General features: G+C 46.5%; 1 protein-coding gene and 1 long non-coding RNA gene across 7 annotated transcripts; both read left to right on the forward strand.

Moving 5' to 3' along the window:
* Positions 1-390: 390 nt before the first annotated feature.
* TGIF1 (TGFB induced factor homeobox 1) lies at positions 391-11,339 on the forward strand. 5 transcript variants are annotated; one of them, XM_056484930.1, is made up of 4 exons: positions 391-553; positions 934-1,113; positions 8,773-8,999; positions 10,275-11,339. In XM_056484930.1, the coding sequence occupies exons 3-4, from the start codon at positions 8,817-8,819 to the stop codon at positions 10,839-10,841; spliced, it is 750 nt and encodes a 249-aa protein (XP_056340905.1). In that variant the 5' UTR covers positions 391-553; positions 934-1,113; positions 8,773-8,816; the 3' UTR covers positions 10,842-11,339. The 5 variants fall into 5 exon arrangements, with proteins under 5 accessions (XP_056340905.1, XP_056340904.1, XP_056340907.1 ...); XM_056484929.1 differs by lacking the exon at positions 391-553 and having other exon boundaries at positions 692-2,152; XM_056484932.1 differs by lacking the exon at positions 391-553 and having other exon boundaries at positions 824-1,113.
* A 2,398-nt stretch (positions 11,340-13,737) lies between these two features.
* Positions 13,738-19,573, forward strand: LOC130249421 (uncharacterized). Of its 2 annotated transcripts, XR_008839795.1 has the most exons (4): positions 13,738-13,989; positions 14,795-15,072; positions 15,664-15,875; positions 18,047-19,573. It is a non-coding gene; the product is annotated as an uncharacterized LOC130249421 (long non-coding RNA). The 2 variants fall into 2 exon arrangements; XR_008839794.1 differs by lacking the exon at positions 14,795-15,072.
* Positions 19,574-20,417: the final 844 nt, after the last annotated feature.

The following is a 20,417-nucleotide window of genomic DNA, read 5'->3' on the forward strand; positions in this document are numbered from 1 at the left end:
TGGGAAGCAGGGCTTTTCAACAACAAAAACAAAACACCAAAAGCCAAAATAAAGCCATACGGCGGCGTGCGCGCACAGCCCCCGCCCCCGAGCCGCCAGTCCCTCGGGGCACGGCTCGGGCGAGCGAGCCCGGTCCTGCCGGGCTGGCAGCGGGCACGGCGGGCTGCGGAGCCGGGAAGGCGGCGGGAAGGCGGCGGGAAGGGCGGGCGGAGGGCGCTCGGCCGGCGGCAATGCCCGCACCGCGCTGCCGCCGGCGGGACCGCGCACCGCGCCGCGCCGCACCAGTCCGTCAGTCAGTCAGTCAGTCAGTCAGTCAGTCAGTCAGTGTGCCGTGCCCGGCCCGCCCCGCTGACCTACAACCGGACACGCCGCCAGCACAAGGGTCACCCATCCCGGAGCCAAGCTCCAGCCCCGCAGAGCGGCCGGAGCCGAGTCCTCGGTCACTGACGTGACTCACCAGCTGCCCTCCCCCCGCGCACATCCATCCCCCGTTCGGCGTGTAACAGCTGTTTTATCTCCCGCTGTAATTACGCCACAGAAAAATAGTTACAAGGTACTCGGGGAGGGCTTGCAGCTAAAACGCTGTTGCTTCCCTTGTGCAGCGAATGCGGATTTGTGCGCCGCCGGGGGGTGTGGGGTGGTGGGGAGGGAATGATCCCTGCTGTGCCATAGGAATCCATGATTTCATCAGCCGTTCCCCGAGCCTGCCCGGCCGGGAGCAGCCCCGCACGTGCCGGTGCGGGAGTGACACAAACACGCTCCCGTGGAATAAGGAATAAGTGCACGCCGCACCCGCACTCCTGCTCCGCGGCCAGGCGGCTTCTTTTCCTCTCCACGCCGAAACCTATGCCCGTGACACTTCAGACCGCGGCTGGGCATTCAGCACTTTTTTATTTTTTTTTTATTTTTTTTTTCTGCACCTGGTTTTGTCAGGGGGCGGCGGGGGAGCGCCAAGACCCGCCGCCAAGGCCTCCTGTGCCCGGGCAGGGAGGGCTCTCCACCTCGCCAGGGAAGCTGGAGCGAGCTGCTGGCGGGTGTCACGTTTCCCATCCCGGAGGAAAAGAAACTGTTGCTGCTGCAGAGCGTGCTCGCCCGACAGGGATGAGTCAAGCTGTGAGACTTCTCTCTTTTACAGCTGCGATCATGTGCCGCAGCAAAATCTACGGGGCTGGGGAGGGGGGGTGAGAGTCGAGGGGGAGAAAAACAACCTTTTACGAACTGCTGTAAAAATAACCGCAGAAGCGGGGCTCGCCTTCCCCGCGGGGGTGGGTGGGGGTGTGTGTGTGGCCAGCGCCGGCCAGGCGGGGCTCCTTCGGCACCGGAGGGGATGGGGGGAGCAGCCCCGCTCGGCAGTCGGGAGGGGGGCGCCGGCCTTTGGAGGGCTTCTTTCCTTCCCCAGCCGTACGCACTCTCCTTTCTTCTCCTCTATTCACGCGAAGGAGTGGGTGGTTCGTCCGGCAGCAACAGGAGGAGGCTAGTCAAGGGCAGCTGTCAAAATCTCCCCCCCCACCCCCGCCTCTTCCTTCTCCTCCTTCCAGTTTAATGATCAAACGTCTGCCTGGAAGAAAGGCGAGGGAGCGGGAGGCACGGAGAGCTCCCCCCGCCGCTGCTGTTGTGTGTGCATGAGCGAGCGGGTACGGGCGGACACCCCCCCGTTCCGGCCGGTCCCTCCCCTCCCGTCTGACAGAGCCTCAACACCCGGGAGGGGAGGGAGGAGAGAGGAGGAGGAGGAGGAGGCAGAGCCGCGAGTGCCAGTGCAGCGCACGGTTACTCTCCCGTACTCACTGCGGGGAGGTGGGGGAGGGCGGGCGCTGTGTACCTTTCTCTCCCGTGCCTTTCCTCACTTTAACAGGCCGGGGCCAATCGCCAGCAGAAGGGAACAAAGGGAAGGGGGGAGGGAAGCCCACCCCGGCCGCAGCAGAGAGCCCCCGGAGGAGGCAGAGCCCTGCGGCTCCCGCTGACAGCAGCGCGGCCGCGGACCGGGCGCCTGGCTCCGCGGCGGTGTTCCTTCTTTCTTCATCGACCTCCTCCTCCTCCTCGCCGAGCTTAAAGGGGGAAAGCAGCGTCCGGCGGAGGGAGAGAAACTTGGGTCGGTGCGTGGGGTGTCCGGCGATCGGCTCGGTCCTCGCGATCAAGATGAAAAGTAAAAAAGGTAGTTGTGATGGGGTGCCGGGACAAAGCGGGGTGCCCCGCGCCCCTACCCGGGGTGGAAAGGGGAAGGGGGGGCTGTCGCTAAGCCAGCCGGAGTCCCTTTGCCTTCTCGGCCTTTTGTCCCCCGTGCCCCCCCACACCCCCTGGCCTGTGTCCTGTGGAAGATTGCAGTGGATGCTCCTCTCCCAGACAAAACATGCGGGGCTGTTGTTTGGAGGCGGCCGCCTCTCTGCGCCGCTGGCTCCCTGTCAAAAACATGTCCAGCCGTTCGCCTCGTGTCCTCCGCCAACTTTTGTTCTCGCCCCCTCCGCCGAGCCTCTTCCCCCTGCCCTCCCGTAAAACACTTTCCAGCGCTTTTCCGCCCCGAGCCCCACCGTCCCCGCCAGGGGCACGGGGCTGCGGGTGGTTTTCCCAACTTGGGGCCAGGAAAGCGGGGCCGTCCGGCAACTCTTTGTTCGCGGGGACGGCAGCGTGGGGCTTGAGGCGTGGGGGGGGCACCGGCGGGAGGGCTTCAAACCCCTCCGCGCCCTCCACCTCCTCGTTTTGCTGAAAGTTGAAGCCTTTTTTATGCTTTTTATCCCTTAAAACGGGGAGACGAAACACAAAAGTACAAAAGTTTTGACACAGGGTTAAAAGGAGGAAGACATCCCCCTCGCCCCCCCTCGCCATAGCCATGAGGCTGTTTGAGTTTTCTTTGTGTCCACTTGCAAACAGACAAACTTTACAGTTAGAGGATCGTGACTCATCGCGCTCGCGGTGCTTTAAGTGCCTTTAAATTAGCGCTTGGCCACAAAGACGCGGAACGTGCTTTCGGATCTAACGCTTCTGCGCTGGCTGAGAAGAAGTTCATAGCAAAGCAGTGTCTGTTCAATTGCGATTTGCCAGTCGGCCGTGTGGCTGAAGGGTGTTTTGCATTCAAAGACCATTAAACGCTCCGAAGTGGAGGGTTAGAGGGGAGCAGTGCGCATGTTCAGTACTCCAGAGTTGTGCTGTTTTCCCCCTACTATGCATTCCTGCGGCTCTGTAGTAAAGCAGCCTCCCTCATTGTTAATACCCTTGGAGCAATTAATGCATATGTAGTTCGTGAAATCATTGGGCTGCTGCAGACATGGTGTGTACTAATATGGTTTGTAGCCCTCGTCAGAAGTTTTTTTTTGGACGTTCCACTCGGCTAAGGGGAGCGCACACAAAGGGAACTGAGCCGCTAAGGCTAAGTTTAAAGAGCAGGCAGGGAAGTGTTGAGGAGCGGAGTGGGGCTTGGTCCCAGTCCCAGCCGGAGCTGCGCACCGAGCTCAGCCCCCTGTGCCCGGAGACAGCGGCAGCGCTGGCTTTTAAATGTTTCAGGAGTCTTAGGTAGGTCGGGATTCTTCACCGTGTTGGAAGCAGTTTGTGGTTTGTTTCCCCCTCCTCTTTTATAGTTTCGCTGAATTAATTTAGCCCAGTTATTTTTAGGACATTCCTATGCTGCCTATTTGCACAGCAGTGGTGAGCTGGTTTCCTGTCTGCTGTTGCTTCCATTGTTCAGACTTCTCTCCCCGAGGGCAGCTGCTGGTTGGTGAAATACCAAACTCCCTGCACTTTCAACTGTTGTTCTTGCCACCCCCGAAATAAATGCGTGTGGAAATCGCTGACGTAGTTTCTAGGTATGCATGTGTAGGGCTTTGTGTGTATGAGTGTGTGTGTGTAAGCTCTGCTTTGAGGATTGCAAATCCTGGGCTGAAACAATGGAAACAATGAAAGGTGACAGGCGGGAGGGAGAACTTTTGAGAGGGGCCATGGGCCTGGGGTTTGCGTGGCACAAATTAAAAGGTGAGGAGACAAAGGAGGAAACTTTTAAAAAGATGTTAGGGCTAGGGTGCCTTTGTTTTAATAAAGCTTGGGCTTGTACTTATTTGTGACCTCCTGGCGTTTGAAGCTCATTCAAGAAGTTTCAAAGAGTCACTTTGTTACAGATTTTTTGCTCGCACTCCTAGAAAAATCCCGTTGTGGGGGGGGTGAAGTATAGTACAGCCAAGTCTAGTTGCTTTGGGAGTAGTAGAGTGCAAGCTGTAAAGTACAGAGGACAACATAGAGGCTAGTTCCTCAATTATGAAACTCATTCCGAGGAAAGAGGTGGTGATTTTTTTTTTTTTTATTTTATTTTTTTTTTACTGTGGAAATTCCCTTCTGTATCCTGTAGTTTTTTACTACTTATGATTAATTTTAAACGAATATATTTTTGTTGTTGATTTTTAGATTCGCGTTACATTTCAGTTAGATTTTTTGGTATGTGTGTTGAGTTTTACATTTTTTTGTGTGTGTGATGCTGTGTTTTTGTTGTTGGTTTGGTTTGTTGAGAGTCTTTTGTTTGTTTTTGGTTTTTTTTTTTTTTTTTTTAAGCTAGCTGATTGGATTTAAACCTCAGGACTCTTCTATGGATAGCTTCATTTGCAAATAATAACGTGATAGCAATCACATGGAACCTACTTGGCTTGTTAATTAGCTGATTTAGAACACAGTCTCGAAAAGGCACAAGCATGTGCTCAAGTTTATACATGTGAAGAATCTTACTGAACTTGGTTACAACAGGATCGGGGGCTTAGATGGGAACTGGTTCTGTTTATCAGTGCTCATAAAAAAAAAAAAAATCTCACTTAAGAAATTCAGAGAACCCTAAGGGGTGGGAGGTTTTCTTTAAGGTGATTTTTGTCCATCTCCTCTCTGGAGGGCAGAGATTGTTCCTTGTGGTATACTTTGTCCTCTTTTGAATAACAATTGGCTTCTGCCACTTCCTCTGTGAAGCTCTTCCTCGACACAATGGGATAGTTGTTGTTTTTTTTAGTGCCTTTTTCTCCCCTCATAGCCTAAATTCTTCGTTTGCTTAACTTCCATTTTATTTGTCTCAGCCTCTCTAAACACTTTGTCCTCCCCCTCAAACTATTTCAGCATACCTTTTTAAGTGGCAGTAGTTTGTTTTGAAATCTGCTTTAGTCATCACTGTACTTTTACTCAAGTTGTTTCAAGCTGTTAACTAACGATGGGGTGTTGAGCCCAGACTCCAGATCCTAGGTGTAATCTTCCCTGAGCTGATTACAGCACCTGTAAAGTCTTTGGGCTGTGATACAATGCAGCAGTGCATTCAATCATGGATATGACTTCAGCTGGGAAGCCAGGAGGATAAAGTAATTTATAAGGAAGGAATGCTGATCTTGTAGTCCTTAGGTCATTAATAGCATAGCCTCCTCTTTTAAGTGGCGATGTGGAAATGAAGGAATGGGATTTTGTGTTGTTTCTCAAACCTCTCTGCAAATTTAATTGTGCTGTTTTAATTTTAGTTCTGTAAAAGCAGTTTTTATTTTGTTTGGGTTAAGTGTATTTAGGAGGAGACGTAAAATAGCCTGGCCCTAGCCTGCTTTTAATACAAAATAAATTAGTAGGTCAGCTGGGGCTACTCATGGTGTCCACAGGCCTTTATTCTGGGTGTAAATAACAGAAAGCCAATGGTCCAGTCATGGAGCATGGCCAGGAGCCTTTTCAGTTGGGCCCTGTTAAAACAGGAAACCAGCAGCGAATAGGCTGATTACTAACAAGACGGAAAAACAAAGCTGGGTTGTAATCAGCAGGAATGCTTTAATGAAAACAGAGCCTTGACAGCAACAATGTGGCTCCTGCTCTAGTAAAAAAATATCAGCTGGGCTAGTGCGAGATTTCTAGCCATGACTTCCTGTTGCTGCTAGCTCTGTGCTGCTCGGGAGAGATCTGCCACGAGTTCAGAGCGCTGATCAGCTATTTAAATGAGCTCATTTACATCTGCACAAGTCGTACTACGCCGGGTTTCCTGCTTAACCAAAACCTGCTTTGTGTCACTAACTTACTGTGTCAATTAATATGACACACTGAGCCAGCGGGTCAAAGGGCTGGCCCTGCTGGTGACTCATTTCTTGCTAGGTAGGTTACGGTTAGTCAGATGACAACTTTTACTTTAGCAGAAGATCTTGTCTGAAAAGGGAGAAACGTTTTTATTCTGCTGGCTTGTAGACAGTATCTAGTCACCTTTTTTTTTTTTTTTTTTTTTTTTTTTTTTTTTCCAGGTAAAGAAAAAGCAACAGTTCTGGGAGGTTTTGCTGTTAAGTGAGTTTTCTGGAATTCAGAGGTGTCCATGGAGTGTTTTAGTGGTGTAGTAGATGCTGGAAAGGTCACCTCTGACTGGGTGGTGTGTATCTGGAGTACTTTTTGTTATGCCAAGTAAATACTGCTTGCAAACCATTAGACATCAAATTTTTCATAGAAGTTTCTCCTTCCCTCTTGTTTCTAGCCCTTGCTGTTTGCCTCTCCCTCTTTTCCAAGGTCTTGCCTTACTGCCCATTATATTTAAAAACAAACAAAAAGCCCAACCCAGTGAAGTGCTGCAACAGTTCTGGTTTCTGACAAACAAGAACAGTGCACTTCAAAACATTGTCTGAATAGCATGGGCTAGTTTTAGCTAGTTTTTAAATTCAATTTAAAGGGGCTGAGCTGCTTTGAAGAGCCATCCTGTCATCTCTGCAGGATCTTTGTTCCCAGAAGTGTTCCTCATGGCTCTAGGAGCCCATGATGCAAGGCATGTTCTCAGATCAGGTTGCAAGCATGACAGCACTTTCCATGAAGTTATGACAAAGTGGTTTGCTTGGAATCATTGTAAAGCAAACTTTTGACATACTTTCTACATGAATTAAGAAACTGTTTACATAATTTGGAGTTTATCTTGTGTTGGTTATTTAAATATTGTCCTATTGTTCCTGTTCCATGACTGGATAATTTATGCAGCTAATCACCAGATGAAAAATTTGGTATGTCAGTTTGGTGTTTGTCGGTTACATAAATCAGCATTTGGGAGAATGAAAACAATACCAAGTAAGTTACTGAAGTAACTATGCCAGACAGATTGCAGATTGATCATCCTGTTGGGAATGCTTGCGTATCAAAACTGCATTTCAAATTGGACAACTTAGACTGAATTTAAGGATGTTGGAGCTATTCATAAATAGGGGAAGGAAAGAATAATTTACCATGTCAGCTTTGGCTGAAGTTTAGAAGTGTGAGGAAAGGTCCTTCTCTGTTTCTCTCCCTACCCTCCTGCCAAGTATTAAGGAAAACTTGCACATGCATACCTTCTGTCTTTCTTTGTATGGTGGCAGGAGCTTTGGTGGATGATTGGTTGGTTTTTTTAAAGGGCATTACTTCCTTCTGTGCCTTTACTTATGGATATAACATAGTTTTATATAGTTTAATATTTTCACAGGTACACTTCTTGTCATTTAGAGCTTACTTTATTTCCTTAAATAGAATTTTTGAATTATGGGTAGTTTCCCACAGAAAATTTTACTTTTGACATTTAGTTGGCTTTACTTTTAAGGGTTTTAGTCTTGGTGTTAACAAGTGACTAAGTTTCTTCCTTTCCACCCCATCACCCCCCCCCCTCAATCTAAGTTCAAAAGACAAAAAGATTAAGGGCTTGTTTTCCTTCTATAGTTTCTAAAACTGCTTCTGAAAGCCAGTGTGAGTTCACTTGAAATTAGTATGAAAGTGGGTAGTATCTTATTTGGACTTGTATGTAGTTTGTAAGATTCCTAAAATTTCTGGTGAGTTTAAAGCATGGTTTTCTTTGTGTTTTATGGACCTAGTGACTTGTGTATCCTACCAAAGGAGTAGAATTGTAGGCTTACTAACTATTGAATACTTGCTTGTTTGATTTACATTCCACAGCTTCATGTTACTAGTAGAGTGGTGTACATATATAAAGGGATAATCAGATTTTGAAATCTGTTCCTTTCTTTGTGTTGGAGGGAGAAGGTATGCAGTTAACTTGTAAATTTGGAGCCCTTATAGTAAGCATAGCACAGAACACACGTTTCCAGGGATAAAAATATGAGATGAAAACCACAAAGTTGAAAAAATAGGATAAAATCTGGTACACTTAAATGATCATGGTTCTTTGATACAGAATTCAATTAAATGAGAGTTCATTTCCTGATAAACTGCTGAACTCTTAGGCACCTGGTTCTTCCCTTCTGCACTTTTTTTCCTTCATAAGTGAAAATCTTCTTTGGGGTGGTGACAAACACAATTTTTCCCTCTCTTTTTTCCTTCTTCCACTAATTCTTCTGAATAGATATAATTATTACTTTATAAAATCTGCAATCTATCCCTCCCAAGAAGGAAGTATCAGAATGTTAAGAAATAATTAAATAACCTAAGGCTTGAGCTGGGGTGTTTTAAGTTCTTGCTTGTTGACCTTTTGCCCAGCCACTGGATAGTTATCCTTGGAAAAAAGTGCTGGATGCATACCACAGCGAGCAAACGTGGACAATATCCTCATTAGACAGAAGCTATCTGATAACGTGCAGCAGATAAAAGGTTGCCAGGGGAACAGGAAAATGAAGGTTTGCAGAGAAAGATTCCTTTAGGAGCGGATCATTGGTGATACTTTTTGTTCAGCTAACAGAAAAGCTGCAGCGTGACAGGTTAGCGCTGCGGGACGAATCTCCCGCACGAGGGGCAGCAAGGGCAGGCAATGTGATGTGAAATGTCCGTGCCACACCGCGCTGGAGCCAGGTGCCCGACGGCCTGGGGAGGCTGACTGCTCTTGTCTTACTATTGTAGGTGTAGTTGCAATATCAGGCAGTGAAACGGAGGATGATGACACTATGGATGTCCCACTGGATCTTTCCTCGTCCGCTGGCTCAGGCAAGCGGCGGAGACGTGGCAACCTGCCCAAGGAGTCTGTGCAGATCCTCCGGGACTGGCTCTACGAGCACCGATACAACGCTTACCCTTCGGAGCAAGAAAAGGCGCTCTTATCCCGGCAAACACACCTTTCCACACTACAGGTATTTAAACAAGCAGCTCTCCCTTCCAAAGGAGCTGTTTTCTCTTTTAATTCACCTGTGGTCTACTCGTGGATACAAATGTTTACACTGCATGTGAGATTTCCTTTTTTATTGCTGCTCTCCTGCTGACTGCACTCATCATGAGAGATAAAGACTGGTTGTGTGTTACAGTTATCTTTCTTTATTGGGAATAAAATTATTTTTCTGGGAGAACAGACAGTCATGAATTGGAGCATGCATGCTAATTTTTTGTGGAATCGTGCTCCAAAAGACATAAAGTGTCTGCAAGGTAGTTTACTGTGGGAAGAAGGTATTTGACAACAGAGGTTATATGGTGATAGATGTGCAGCTTAACATGTACCTTTTCACTTCTAAAATGGCAATTTGAGGCTCATTCCAGTAGAACATGGACATATATAATTATGTGTATGATCACTGCCATTAAAATCAGTGGAATAACTGTTATGGGATAGAGCTACTCAAGGGTTGTTAGTACAGGTGTGGTGAGGCGTTTGTGTGATTATTCTGGACTCATCCTGGGATGCCACTGGCATCTGTGAGGTCCCTTGGATGCATCATTCTCATCTTCTGTGATCATCTTTAGTTTTTGCCCATTGCTGCATCCCATGTTGTGGGAAGGTGGCCACATGAGATCTTGGGTAAACCAGGGTTTGGTTTTGGGAGTTGCTAAGTAAAGAGCACTCCTGTTGAGTCCTGGGCTTTATTTTTTCATATTAATTCATTAGTGCAATTTTCATAATTGATTATAGAGTAAAATTGTCTCATGCAACATTATAAAGAAGACTTCCTTTATGTAGTAAAGAGAAAAAAGACGTTAAACTATAAACTATCCTGTATTGCCCAGGAAACTGGTTGATATTTAAACAAGGACAAACTTAAATGAGGTAATTCATGTTATGTCTGTCGACACAGTCAGTTGAACAAGGAAAATCAGTAACTATTTGTAGGAGGAGTGGCTCTCTTCAGAGAGAAAAGGTTTTCCTGTTGTTAATTAACCTAAGCTAGGGAACAATAGCCAATAGGTTAATGTGTGTGCACAGAGTTAAAAGCTAAACCTTAGTTTGGACTTCAGATGTCCCGGGGCTTTCTGTAACAGGAGCAGGGAGTTGCATGTCAGAACTTGTCACTAGGTCTCTGTTTCGTTGTGCAGCGAAGGAAACTGCTTGGAGGGATTCATTAATCTCACCATCCACTCTAGTGGCACATAGCTGGGAATGAATGAAGGTAGAAATTAAGATGTCATTATATTCCCAGGTCTGCAACTGGTTTATCAATGCACGCCGCAGGCTGTTGCCTGACATGCTGAGGAAGGATGGCAAAGACCCAAACCAGTTCACTATCTCGCGGCGAGGGACCAAGCTTCCCGAGGGCGGCCTGGTGGAGTCGGCCATCAGCACCAAGAACTACATTCCCCTGCTGGAGGAGTCTGCCTTCCTCCCCGCCGCCGCGCCGCTGGCCAAGACTGTGTCCTCCTCCAAGCCCGCCTCCCCGGGCTCGCTCCTGGCTCGGCCCTCCGTCATTTGCCACACGACTGTGACTGCCCTGAAAGATGCCCCTTTCCACTTCTGCCAGCCAGCTGATGTAGGCCAGACCACGGACCTGCAGCAGCCCCCGGCTGGCGGCTTCACAGATCACCCCCTCTCCTGCCACGAGGACGCATCCAAACTGGGACCCGGTGCGAACGCACAGAGCGGGCTCTTTAACACTCCTCCTCCAACACCGCCAGACCTTAACCAGGATTTCAGTGGATTCCAGCTTCTGGTGGATGTTGCACTCAAAAGGGCGGCAGAGATGGAGTTGCAGGCGAAACTTATGGCCTAAATCCCCTTCCTTCTCCTTCCCCGTTTTGTTTTACCAGGCAGGGATCTAACAGCTGTGTGGTTATTGCCACCCACACGATATCAAAAGACTTCACTGCATTATTATTATTTTTTTTTTATTAATCTTATTTGCACAAGGGGATTGCTGAAATGAAGCTTTCTTCCTGTCACTGAGATGGTCTTCAGTGGAATACGGTCATTCCAAGAATTATAAACTTAAAGCTACTGTAGAAAGGATTGTGTGTTTTGTTGGGATTTTTTTTTAATGTTTTCTTTGTAGATTTTTCATAATGTGAGATGTTTCCCAAGATCATGTGATTTGTTTTGTTTCCTTCAGACTGTGCAATATCTAGAAATGATATAGAGTCTTCTTATCATTCCCATGTGGAACGGAATATACCGACACGCTGTCTAAATTTTCAATTTTTTTAACAATACAAACTTTGGATGATCATGCTTTTCTCCCATAATATAATAAAATATTTTCTTTAAAAGTGATGCATACAGAGTATTTTGTTGAATACAAGCTTTGCAGAAAACATGAAATACCCTTGAAATAAATAGAAGTGAGAATTATTTTTGAGCTCATACTCACTTTGTTTGGTTTAGAGAGCCATGTTAGCAGTTGTTGTCAACCAGATGTTTGAAAGAATGCTGAAAAGTGGGCCAGAAGTACCTGATTGTGTTCTGCTGTGTTGAAATTTGTTTTAAGGGGCCAAAGGGAACTATGTAGGCAATTCTGACTAAATTTCAAAGGGAAACCTCGGTCCCCTTTAAGAGTTCCAGCTCTTGGCTCCTTGAAATATTTTAAGGCTGGGAAATGTGATGGCCCATGGGGAAGATCTGAAGATAAAAGGAAGAGGCCAGAAGAGGGGCTGGGACAAGTGTTCTTTGCAGATCTTTGTGATGCAGCTCCTAGACATGGCTGGTGACAAATTTTGATAGGGGAGGGCAAGGGCTTCTACCCTTACTTGGACTAGCAATGACAAGGTTTTTACTCAGTAATTCTAGTAGAATGAAATAAAATAGGCTGTATTGCATTGAAATCTGAGTTCTGGGAGCCAGGTCTTTGTGAGATACTTTAACAGGTGGTTGGCTAAGATTTAGAAGAGGTCCCTGTTGTATTGGGGTGTATTTTTGCCAACAGATTCTAAGTTACCTTTCAGAAAAGGACTTTGCTATCAAAATGACTTATTACTGAAAAATGTGAAGACTTGCAGCTCACGTTTCAACTTACTTGAATGTCAGTTGCCCACCCTTACCCTTCCAGCAACAGTGAAATAAGAGACCTCCAGGGTAAAAAATTGGTTCTGGCTAATCTTTAAAAACAAACCAGTTGTCTGTTTGGGAGGTTGGGGGAGGGCTTTGAGGAGAAGGAGAGTTGGTGGATTTAAGGTTATCACTATGAGTATAAAGAAAACTACAATATTCTGACTGCTATTCTGTTTTGCTGTGGCCTTTATTTTCCTAGTGTCAGAAATACTCTGTCTGTTCTGAAGCACTCTTTGGAATTCTTCTGAACTTGTGCCTTTCTTGAACCTTTATGTTTGAATTCCTTTTAAAAATAATTTGGAAATAAAGGTGGAAAATAATTTTGAACATAGAGATGGCTGTATACTCTGTCTTCAAGGAATTGCAGGTGGGTACAGAAAAACCTTGTGTAGTGTCTTTCTGGACACACTGTACTTGGTACTTCTGAGCTATTTTTTCCTGAGATACCTATGTATGTATTGTTTGGTGGGGGTTTTTAATGACTTAAGTGTAAAATGGAAGTATACTTTTTTGAAACTAAGGTTCATGTTGAGGGAAAGGTTGGTTAATAGACATGGTTTTGTGGAATAGGTGATTTATCTTAAGGGGTTCTATGCACTCAAAGTGGAGTGTCATCTTTGATTAAAGGTTTGGAAGAAGCCTTGTCCTTTCCTATTCTTGCAGAAAGGAACTTTATTGCAACACTCCTTACACCCATGCTTCATGAATGAAAGAAAAACAGCCTCACAAATATGTTTGCATTGTTTGATTTTAATTGCTCGATATTTTCCTCTTTTGTTTCCTTTTTTTTTTTTTTCAAAGCAGTTTGCTGGTGTGCTGTGGGATAAAGAAAAAGTGGGGCAACTCAGATCATTAAAGGGCATTTTCAGAGATCTTCACTTTTCATTACTTTGCCCTTTAAAATAAAAAATGTCATCTAGCTTAGAAAGAAAAAAAACTTTGCTGGTTGAGCTGACCAGTTCTGTAATTTCACTGTAGCAGCTGCAGTACTGAAAATGAAAATAGAATGAGGAAGAAAGCTGTTGCCATTCAGGTTAACAGTTTTCATTGAAAGTAAAAGCCTGTGGTCTCTCTGCTGCTTTCATTTACTATTATGCCACACAAAGTGGTATTAGTATAAATGACCACCAAAGTCCTCCTCATGTGATGAGCACTGCATTTCCATTTTGCTGACTGACTTACCCTGGGAACTTCACTGGTGACCAATTTTGCTAGAGGCCAATTATATACTTCTTAAATTATTAGTTGTGTTAAGGTTACACCTAGAAGTTTGGCTGTAGTCATAAGTCAGATGGCTGTGGCTGAGTAGCACCTGACACCACACCATGTAAAAGCTTTTCCCTACCCTGAGGTGTTATTTAACTTGGAAGAAGAAAATTACTCACATTGAGTACCTGCTAAAATATATCAAAAGGGAGTTTCTGCTTTCCTGTAATCTAGCACTGATAGTTTTGGTGCTGGCTATTGAAGTTTACCTGAACCTATTCTTTCTGAGCATAAACCTGAAGTAACTTTAGATAAAGTTATCAAGGGTAGGTAGATGTAGGGCATTGGGTGGAGCTAAGATCCTGAACCGAGCAGGAGTCCTAGTAACAAGCCAAAGGCTTCACGTGCTGGCCACAGATCGCTGGTAGAGCAAACAAAAAGTTTTATTTGTGAAACTTGTTTTACCATGGGAAAAAAAAATAAAGAAGCAATGAGGCAACATGGGTGGTTTTGCTGTTCTTGCAGCAAAATAATAGATAAACCTAAATGCAAAGGAGTTTTGTCAAAACCCAAATTCTGACAGCACACTTTGGCTACACTGAAGCTGAAGGGAAGGCACTGCCGTGTTTTTGGAGACTGTGCGGCCAGCCAGGGCGTCAGCGAGCTAAGAGGTATGACAAACCCATGCCAGGGAAAACAGCTCACACGCAGACTTCATCAACCTTGTTTTCATGGCTTTTGTGCCTTGTAAACAAGTTGTGGCAGCTGCATGTGATAAATCTCCGCGCAAAGCAGCAGTAATTACGGTGGGGAGGGGCGGTGTGTCTGCCTGCTCCGGGGGGTGTGTGGTGTCCCACATGGCTCCCAGCTTGTGCCAGGAGGTCAGCCAGCCCGCATGGCTGTGAAGCCGTTGGAGCTGCAGCAGCTGGCCTGCTCTCGGGGAGGGAATGGGGCAGGAGAGCTGGAAGCTGGGCTGGCTCGCAGGGCTGCACCCTCCCCGCAGGATGATCCGCTGCCCAGGCAGAGCAGGGGCCATGCAAAACCTCACTAGGAAAGCTAGCAGCAGCCAGGGAGAGAGAGCGTGTGGTGGGGAATCAGTTTTCCCCTTGGAGATGAGGTAAGGCTGCAGCGGGAAGCCCAGCCCACAGAAGGTGCAGTACAGCTGGGAGTCCAGGTGCACTGTGACCCCGTTCAGTGTCACTTTTACACCTTTGCTATTTAGGCCACTTGCAGTTAACTGTGTCCTGCCTCTCAAAGTCTGGTTTTATTTGCCATTTTTCCTCAAGCACTCATGCAGGGTTTTTTGGTAACTCTTGAAGTATTTTATATTCTCTTTAAAACTAATTTAGTTTGTGTTTGGCTTTTTTTGTTTTTTGGTTTTTTTTTCTTTCTCTACTTGGCATCTAGCAATTGTCAACTTCCCGCTTGGCTTTTTCCCAGCAGGGATTACAAACACAGCTCATGTTCACTTTTCAGGACATTACTTGTTCCAAGTCTCCCGTTCACCAACTGCCGGAGTTGTTACATCTCTATCCTGTTTCGCTGGTTCAGCAGGCTCTTCTCCCATGGGTTCCAGCCTTCAGACTGAAGGAGAAGAGATTAGATTAGCCACTCACTCCAGCAAAATGTCACTTAGAGCTGTTGCTGTTCCAGACATGATAATTGTACCCATGTGTGCTGTATGTGGTTCAGTGTCTATTCCAGTCCCTGTCATGACAACGAGTGCCTGGAGTTCTGCACACACAGAAAATCACGTAAGCTGCTGCTAGCCATGCTACAAAGTAAAAACTCAGGCTGCTCTTCCATCTCTATTTTGCATGCATTCCTGCTGGCAGCTCAAAGCCATTTTGCTCACCTTTCCCTTTGAAACTGCCTTTATTTGCCTTTAAACTCCTTTATTCTTTCTGAAGCTGAAGTGTTAGGTCTGGGACTACAGCTGGCAGGAATCTCAAATCCTGCTACACAGATTTGCAGAACAGGGTAGCTTTCACCAACAGGTCAACTTCACAGCCCTTTGTAGCTCTGCAGAGCTGCTTCACTGTGCAACATGAATCACAGTCCCTGAAGCTGATGCAGCCATGAATAAGTCGCATCTGCCTCCCAGCTAATCCATGTTCCACTGGATAGCAGGGTTTCTGCCAAATTCCATGTGTTTCTACTGACAAACAGGGTGTTGATCTTTCAGCTGCTTACACAATGTGTAATAAACCTGTAAAAATGCACAGAGGTAGGAGTGCTTTGAATTAGTGACTTAACTGGGGGGGAGGAGAGGGGGGCACAGGTGGCAGATTGTGAGTTGAATGAGTGCAGCTGACAACCATCTAACCCTGTTTATTCTTGGACAGCTTCCCTGGGACCACAGACTGGAGCTGTGGCTGCTTTCTCTAATTGCAGCCTAGGCAGTGCCTGCCCTGGGCACCAAGCCCTATCTAGGTGTGTAACAACATGACCCTCTCAGAGTGAAGAACCCTTGTCTGGGCATATATGCACGTGGCTTTTGTTATGAACCTTTCATCACATCATTTAGCTGGCTCTGAAGAGGATTGACCTGCCTACGGTGAGAGTGGGTCAGTCCCAGGGCTGTGGGTTTTGCAGTAGATATATCTATGTTTCCCTGGCTTCTCTGTCTTTCCATCTCTGCAGTGTTGCCACACTGCTGGGGAAATAATGCCCTGGAGCTCCTCCATCAGTGACATTTTACGAGTTGGCAGGACTCACTTTCTTTTTGGGAATATTAATTTTTATATGTAGTAGTACAGAAATAGTTCCCAACTGTGAGGCCTGCAGTTTTACCAGTATGGTATTCTGTAAGTGTACAGAGAATGTTTGATCCTGCCTCTGAAGTCCCTACAGACTGATAGCTCTGTGCCCACCAGACCCTGATAGTAGGAAATCATGTATCACACACTCCATACTTGATTCTGCTTCCTCCCCAAAACCAAACAGTTAGGGATAAACCATTTGGTTTCTTTAACTGATGTGTCCTATCTAGTTTCAGCATAAACAAAATGTTCTTCCCTATTTAAACTTTTCTTCTGGTGTTCTAGCTCTTTTTCAGGAGTAAAATTAGTGTTTTGTTGATTGGCAAATAAATTTTAGCACTTAGCTAGGGGCTTTTGACCTTTAGAAGCCTCTCCTGCAGAAGCTGAGAAGATGGTCTTGATCATAATTTGCCATCAGCTTGTAGATTTTACCAAGATGCAATTTTGTGTGTGTGTGTATATATATCTATACCCTATTGATACATATCCTAGTAAGGATACCATATATGTATTGGTCCTGGTATTTATATAAATAATAAACAAAATCACTTGACTGATGTGAGAAGAATGCGATGCCCCTGAGCTTGCTTTTATGAATTTTATTAGCTTGTCTTGGAAATTGTTCTGGATGGAAGACACATAACTGATGGTGGGATCTCAACAGTTTTGTAATGTTCCTGAGTAAGCATTCAGCTGTTTTGCCACAGCCTGTAATTTCACTTCCTTTTCCAGCCTGCAATGTTCTGATTGCTTGACCTTGTGTCCAACATTTTATTTTGTTGTCTTTTGCGCTTCTAGTCTCATTCCTTGTTTGAACTCTCCCTCTATCATTTCTCTGTTTGACTTGAGAGTGCTTACACAATATCATGCATAGTCCATTTAACTAGGTTAGAGATATTTTGACTAATTTTGTACTGTTTTGAAAGGCATCTAATCTCTGCTACTCCACTACACTAACCACAACAGCAGATCTTGCTTTGATGCAAACAGATCAGCTTCTGTTCATGACAGAAAGCACATTTTCCCTGTGTAGATAGCTCAGCTTTTTTCTAACTTCTGCTTTCTGTGTTGTGACAGGGGTAAGGCAAAGAAAGAAGCAATTAATAATAAAATCCATTGGGCATTTTCAAAAATGGAGGGATTATTTTTAGTTTTAGTCAGTGGCGTTGCTGGTTTCAGTGTGCTTTCAGAGTCCTGGCTCTGCTGCCATGAACCTTCTCCTGGTGAGGTGGGAAGCAGACATTCCTCTGCCAACCTGAACAAAAAGGTTAGTTCAGGTTATTGTATTAAGCACTGCTCAGGCAGTTGCTTCTGTAACTCATTCTTCATGCTAAATTCAGCTGGCTTGCATTCAGCCAAGGTATTTCCAGTGATGTGCTGCCAGCTTTCTCCAAAGGCCTCCTCAAAAGTCTTTCTTCCTTAGCTGGTAATATGTGGAAATACCTCCTGTAAATATCTTTCTTGGTTTAGTGTCTAGATTTACATCTGCAAAGCACATACTGTCTGTTGTAAAACAGCCAGTCCCTCCACCTCCCTTCCCCTACCAAACCTACCTTGACCCTTGCTACTGTGTGCATGACACCTGGGGCAGAGAGGAATGTCCCAGTCCCCCTCTGAAGGGAGAGTGACATCCCTCACCATCTCCTTGGACCCTAGGAGGAGGTGGTGGGACTGCAGACATACAGGTCTCCCCGTGGCAGAGTTCACACTCGGTCCTGCAATGCCTTACTCCTTCACCTGCATGTGATCATGTCTTGGGCAGGGCAGCATGTGAAGCCAGCTGGGTATTGTGCCAACAGCCAGCACCACTCTCTGAGCTTCCTCCGAGTGCCAGTGTGAGTTTAAATAAGCAGCAGGCATGAAAGGAGGTGTGGGGGGGCTGTGTCAATTTCTCTCGTATTTACACTGATAAGCAACAGGTATTTCCGCTGTGAAAAATTTAATTTCCTTTCCTTTTGAAATGCAGTGATGCAGAAGCTCAGGTTTCCTTCCACGGGGTCAGAAGAGCAAGGAGGGCTGCACGGACCAGCTGATGCCTGTGCTGGCCAGACTCTCCCATCTGGCAGAAGTGACTCATCGGTGGCATGACCCAGGCGCTCTGGGAGGCTTGTTGAGCTCAGGGGGAGCTTGACTTCAGATCCTCTACTTCCTTGAAGATTTGCCTCTGGTCCTTGCCTTACCCCAGCCCTCATCTGCATTTGTTATCCAGCCTGGGCTGAAGCAGTCTGCCCCAGATGCCTTCCCGTGCCAGTGGCTCCCTTGTTTTAGGGTGTGGGAGCTGCCACTGCAGAGCTCAAGCTGCTGCCTCCACCTGGGGCTCATTACATGCTGCTTCCTCTCCAGCTGCCAGGGCCTGGACACAGAGCAGGGAAATCGCACGCAAGGCGCTTGTAAAACCCTCAGCCCTGTCTGCCATTGCGGGAAGAGCTGGCTGAGCCTCCCTCCCTGCAGGACGGGCTTCCTGCCCTAGGAAATCCCCTGCAGCCCAGGAGATCCACCTTGGGGATCTCAAACCATGGCCAGTCAGCACTGGCTGCATGCAGAACGATTGCTATGGGTTTTCAGAAAACCCTAATAAAACCTTTTGATTATACGTAAGAAAAAAACGAAAAAGTGATCCTGCCTGCTCCCCAGCTCTGTGGTTTGCCTAAACTTACTTCCCTGGAACACACTGGAGTTTGATCTTTGAGAAATGATATCTAAAAAGCCCACATGTAAAAACTTAACTGTTCCAGTGATAGGATCATAATCTGCCTTTGATCCTGTAAATTGTTGAACCACAACTCTATTTGTTGCCCAAGGACTGCAGGAAATGTACACAGGGTTATGCAAATCTCCAGGAGAGGGAATGTTTGGCAGGGAGGGGGGGAAGATGGCTCTTGCCACAACTGTCAGTCTCTGGCTTGCAGCTGAATAGTTTGGCAGTCCCTGCGCTCTCCTGTGTCACCCTGCTGCCAGTTCCCACGGCTCCTACCCCTCTCTGCTCACCGTCCAGTTGTGCAAGTCTGGAGCAGTGAGCTTCTTTCAGATCTCCCCCTGCGAGCACGTTTACAGGCAGAGTCTGCAAGCTCAGTCCTTCAGCTGTGTTTTTCTCCAAGCACCACTGTGAGTGCAGCATTTGTGTTTCGCCTCTGAATCCCCACGACTTTTGCTGGCTGGGGATGCTTGCATGGGGTGGGCCAATCTGATGGTAGGACACAAAACAATTTCTTTGGGAACCTTGAGGGGGATAAGCCTGCACCAGACCCCAGCCAAGGCAGGACAACAGCAACAACACAAGAGGGCCAGCAGATGGGGAGCTGCCAGGCAGGACTTTAATTTTGTGTAAAATGTGAATTTTCCTCTTTCCCAGACTTGCAAAAAACCAGCCAAATCCTTATAAAGATGTGGGTTGGGTGCAGTGTGGGAGTACATCCACCATCAACACCACATTCAAAACAAGAGTGCTTGACATCCTCACCATGGTTCAGGGTGACAGATCCTGATAAAAATGAAAATAGAGGTCCTTTGATACCTTCTCTGTTCTTTCCTTTTCTTTTTTTTTTTTTTTTCCTCCTTTTGGTATGTAAGCTAAGTGGCATGATACTGGACTTTGGTACTTCACCTAGTTTACTCTAATTTGCATGTTGAAGAAAGGTACCAAAAGGGCAGGATGAGCCCACCATTACCCAGCTGCCCTGGTAAGGGTTGTGCTGTGCCAGGGAAGGCTGTGCTGCATCCAGAGCCAGCCCAGCCTTTTCCATGAGCTGTGAATGCTGCACAGGTAAGGGGCTGCACACACCAGAATGTGGGGCAGCACTGCATCAGCTGGGCAGGAGTTTGTTTTGCTGTTTCTGTTTGGTTTTTTCACCTCGGTGATAATTCTTACCCAATGTGCGATCTCTGTTCTATGTACTTTACTACTCCTTGTGATAATCAAAATCCGGCCCTGAACTCTTTCACTACAAAGGAAACAAGAACTTTGCCCTGTTGGCTGTTAACAGGGCACTCGGTGATGCCTCAGCCTCTTCTCACGTGCAAAAACCCCCAAAGCCTGTGGAAATCAGGGTCATGTTGATGACAGAACACTTATTGTTCTTGCACCAGCGCGAGTGGAGATCAGGTACTTTGCCACAGACATGAGATTTCTGGTGTCAGACCCCTCTTAAAAAAGGAGCAGGCACCCAACCGGCTGGTGGAGAAAAACCTTAAAACACCAGACCGCCAATAACACGCTGTGTACAGCTCAAAGTGCAACCTGTGGTGGGTTCAAAGCGCTGAAACATTAACCAGACCTTGGGCCAGCGTCTGTAGTTGCCGCTGGGTGCCCAGAGCAGGGCTCCCGGAGCGGGAAATGA

This window comes from Oenanthe melanoleuca, chromosome 2, assembly GCF_029582105.1.
Source record: "Oenanthe melanoleuca isolate GR-GAL-2019-014 chromosome 2, OMel1.0, whole genome shotgun sequence".
NCBI lineage: Eukaryota > Metazoa > Chordata > Aves > Passeriformes > Muscicapidae > Oenanthe > Oenanthe melanoleuca.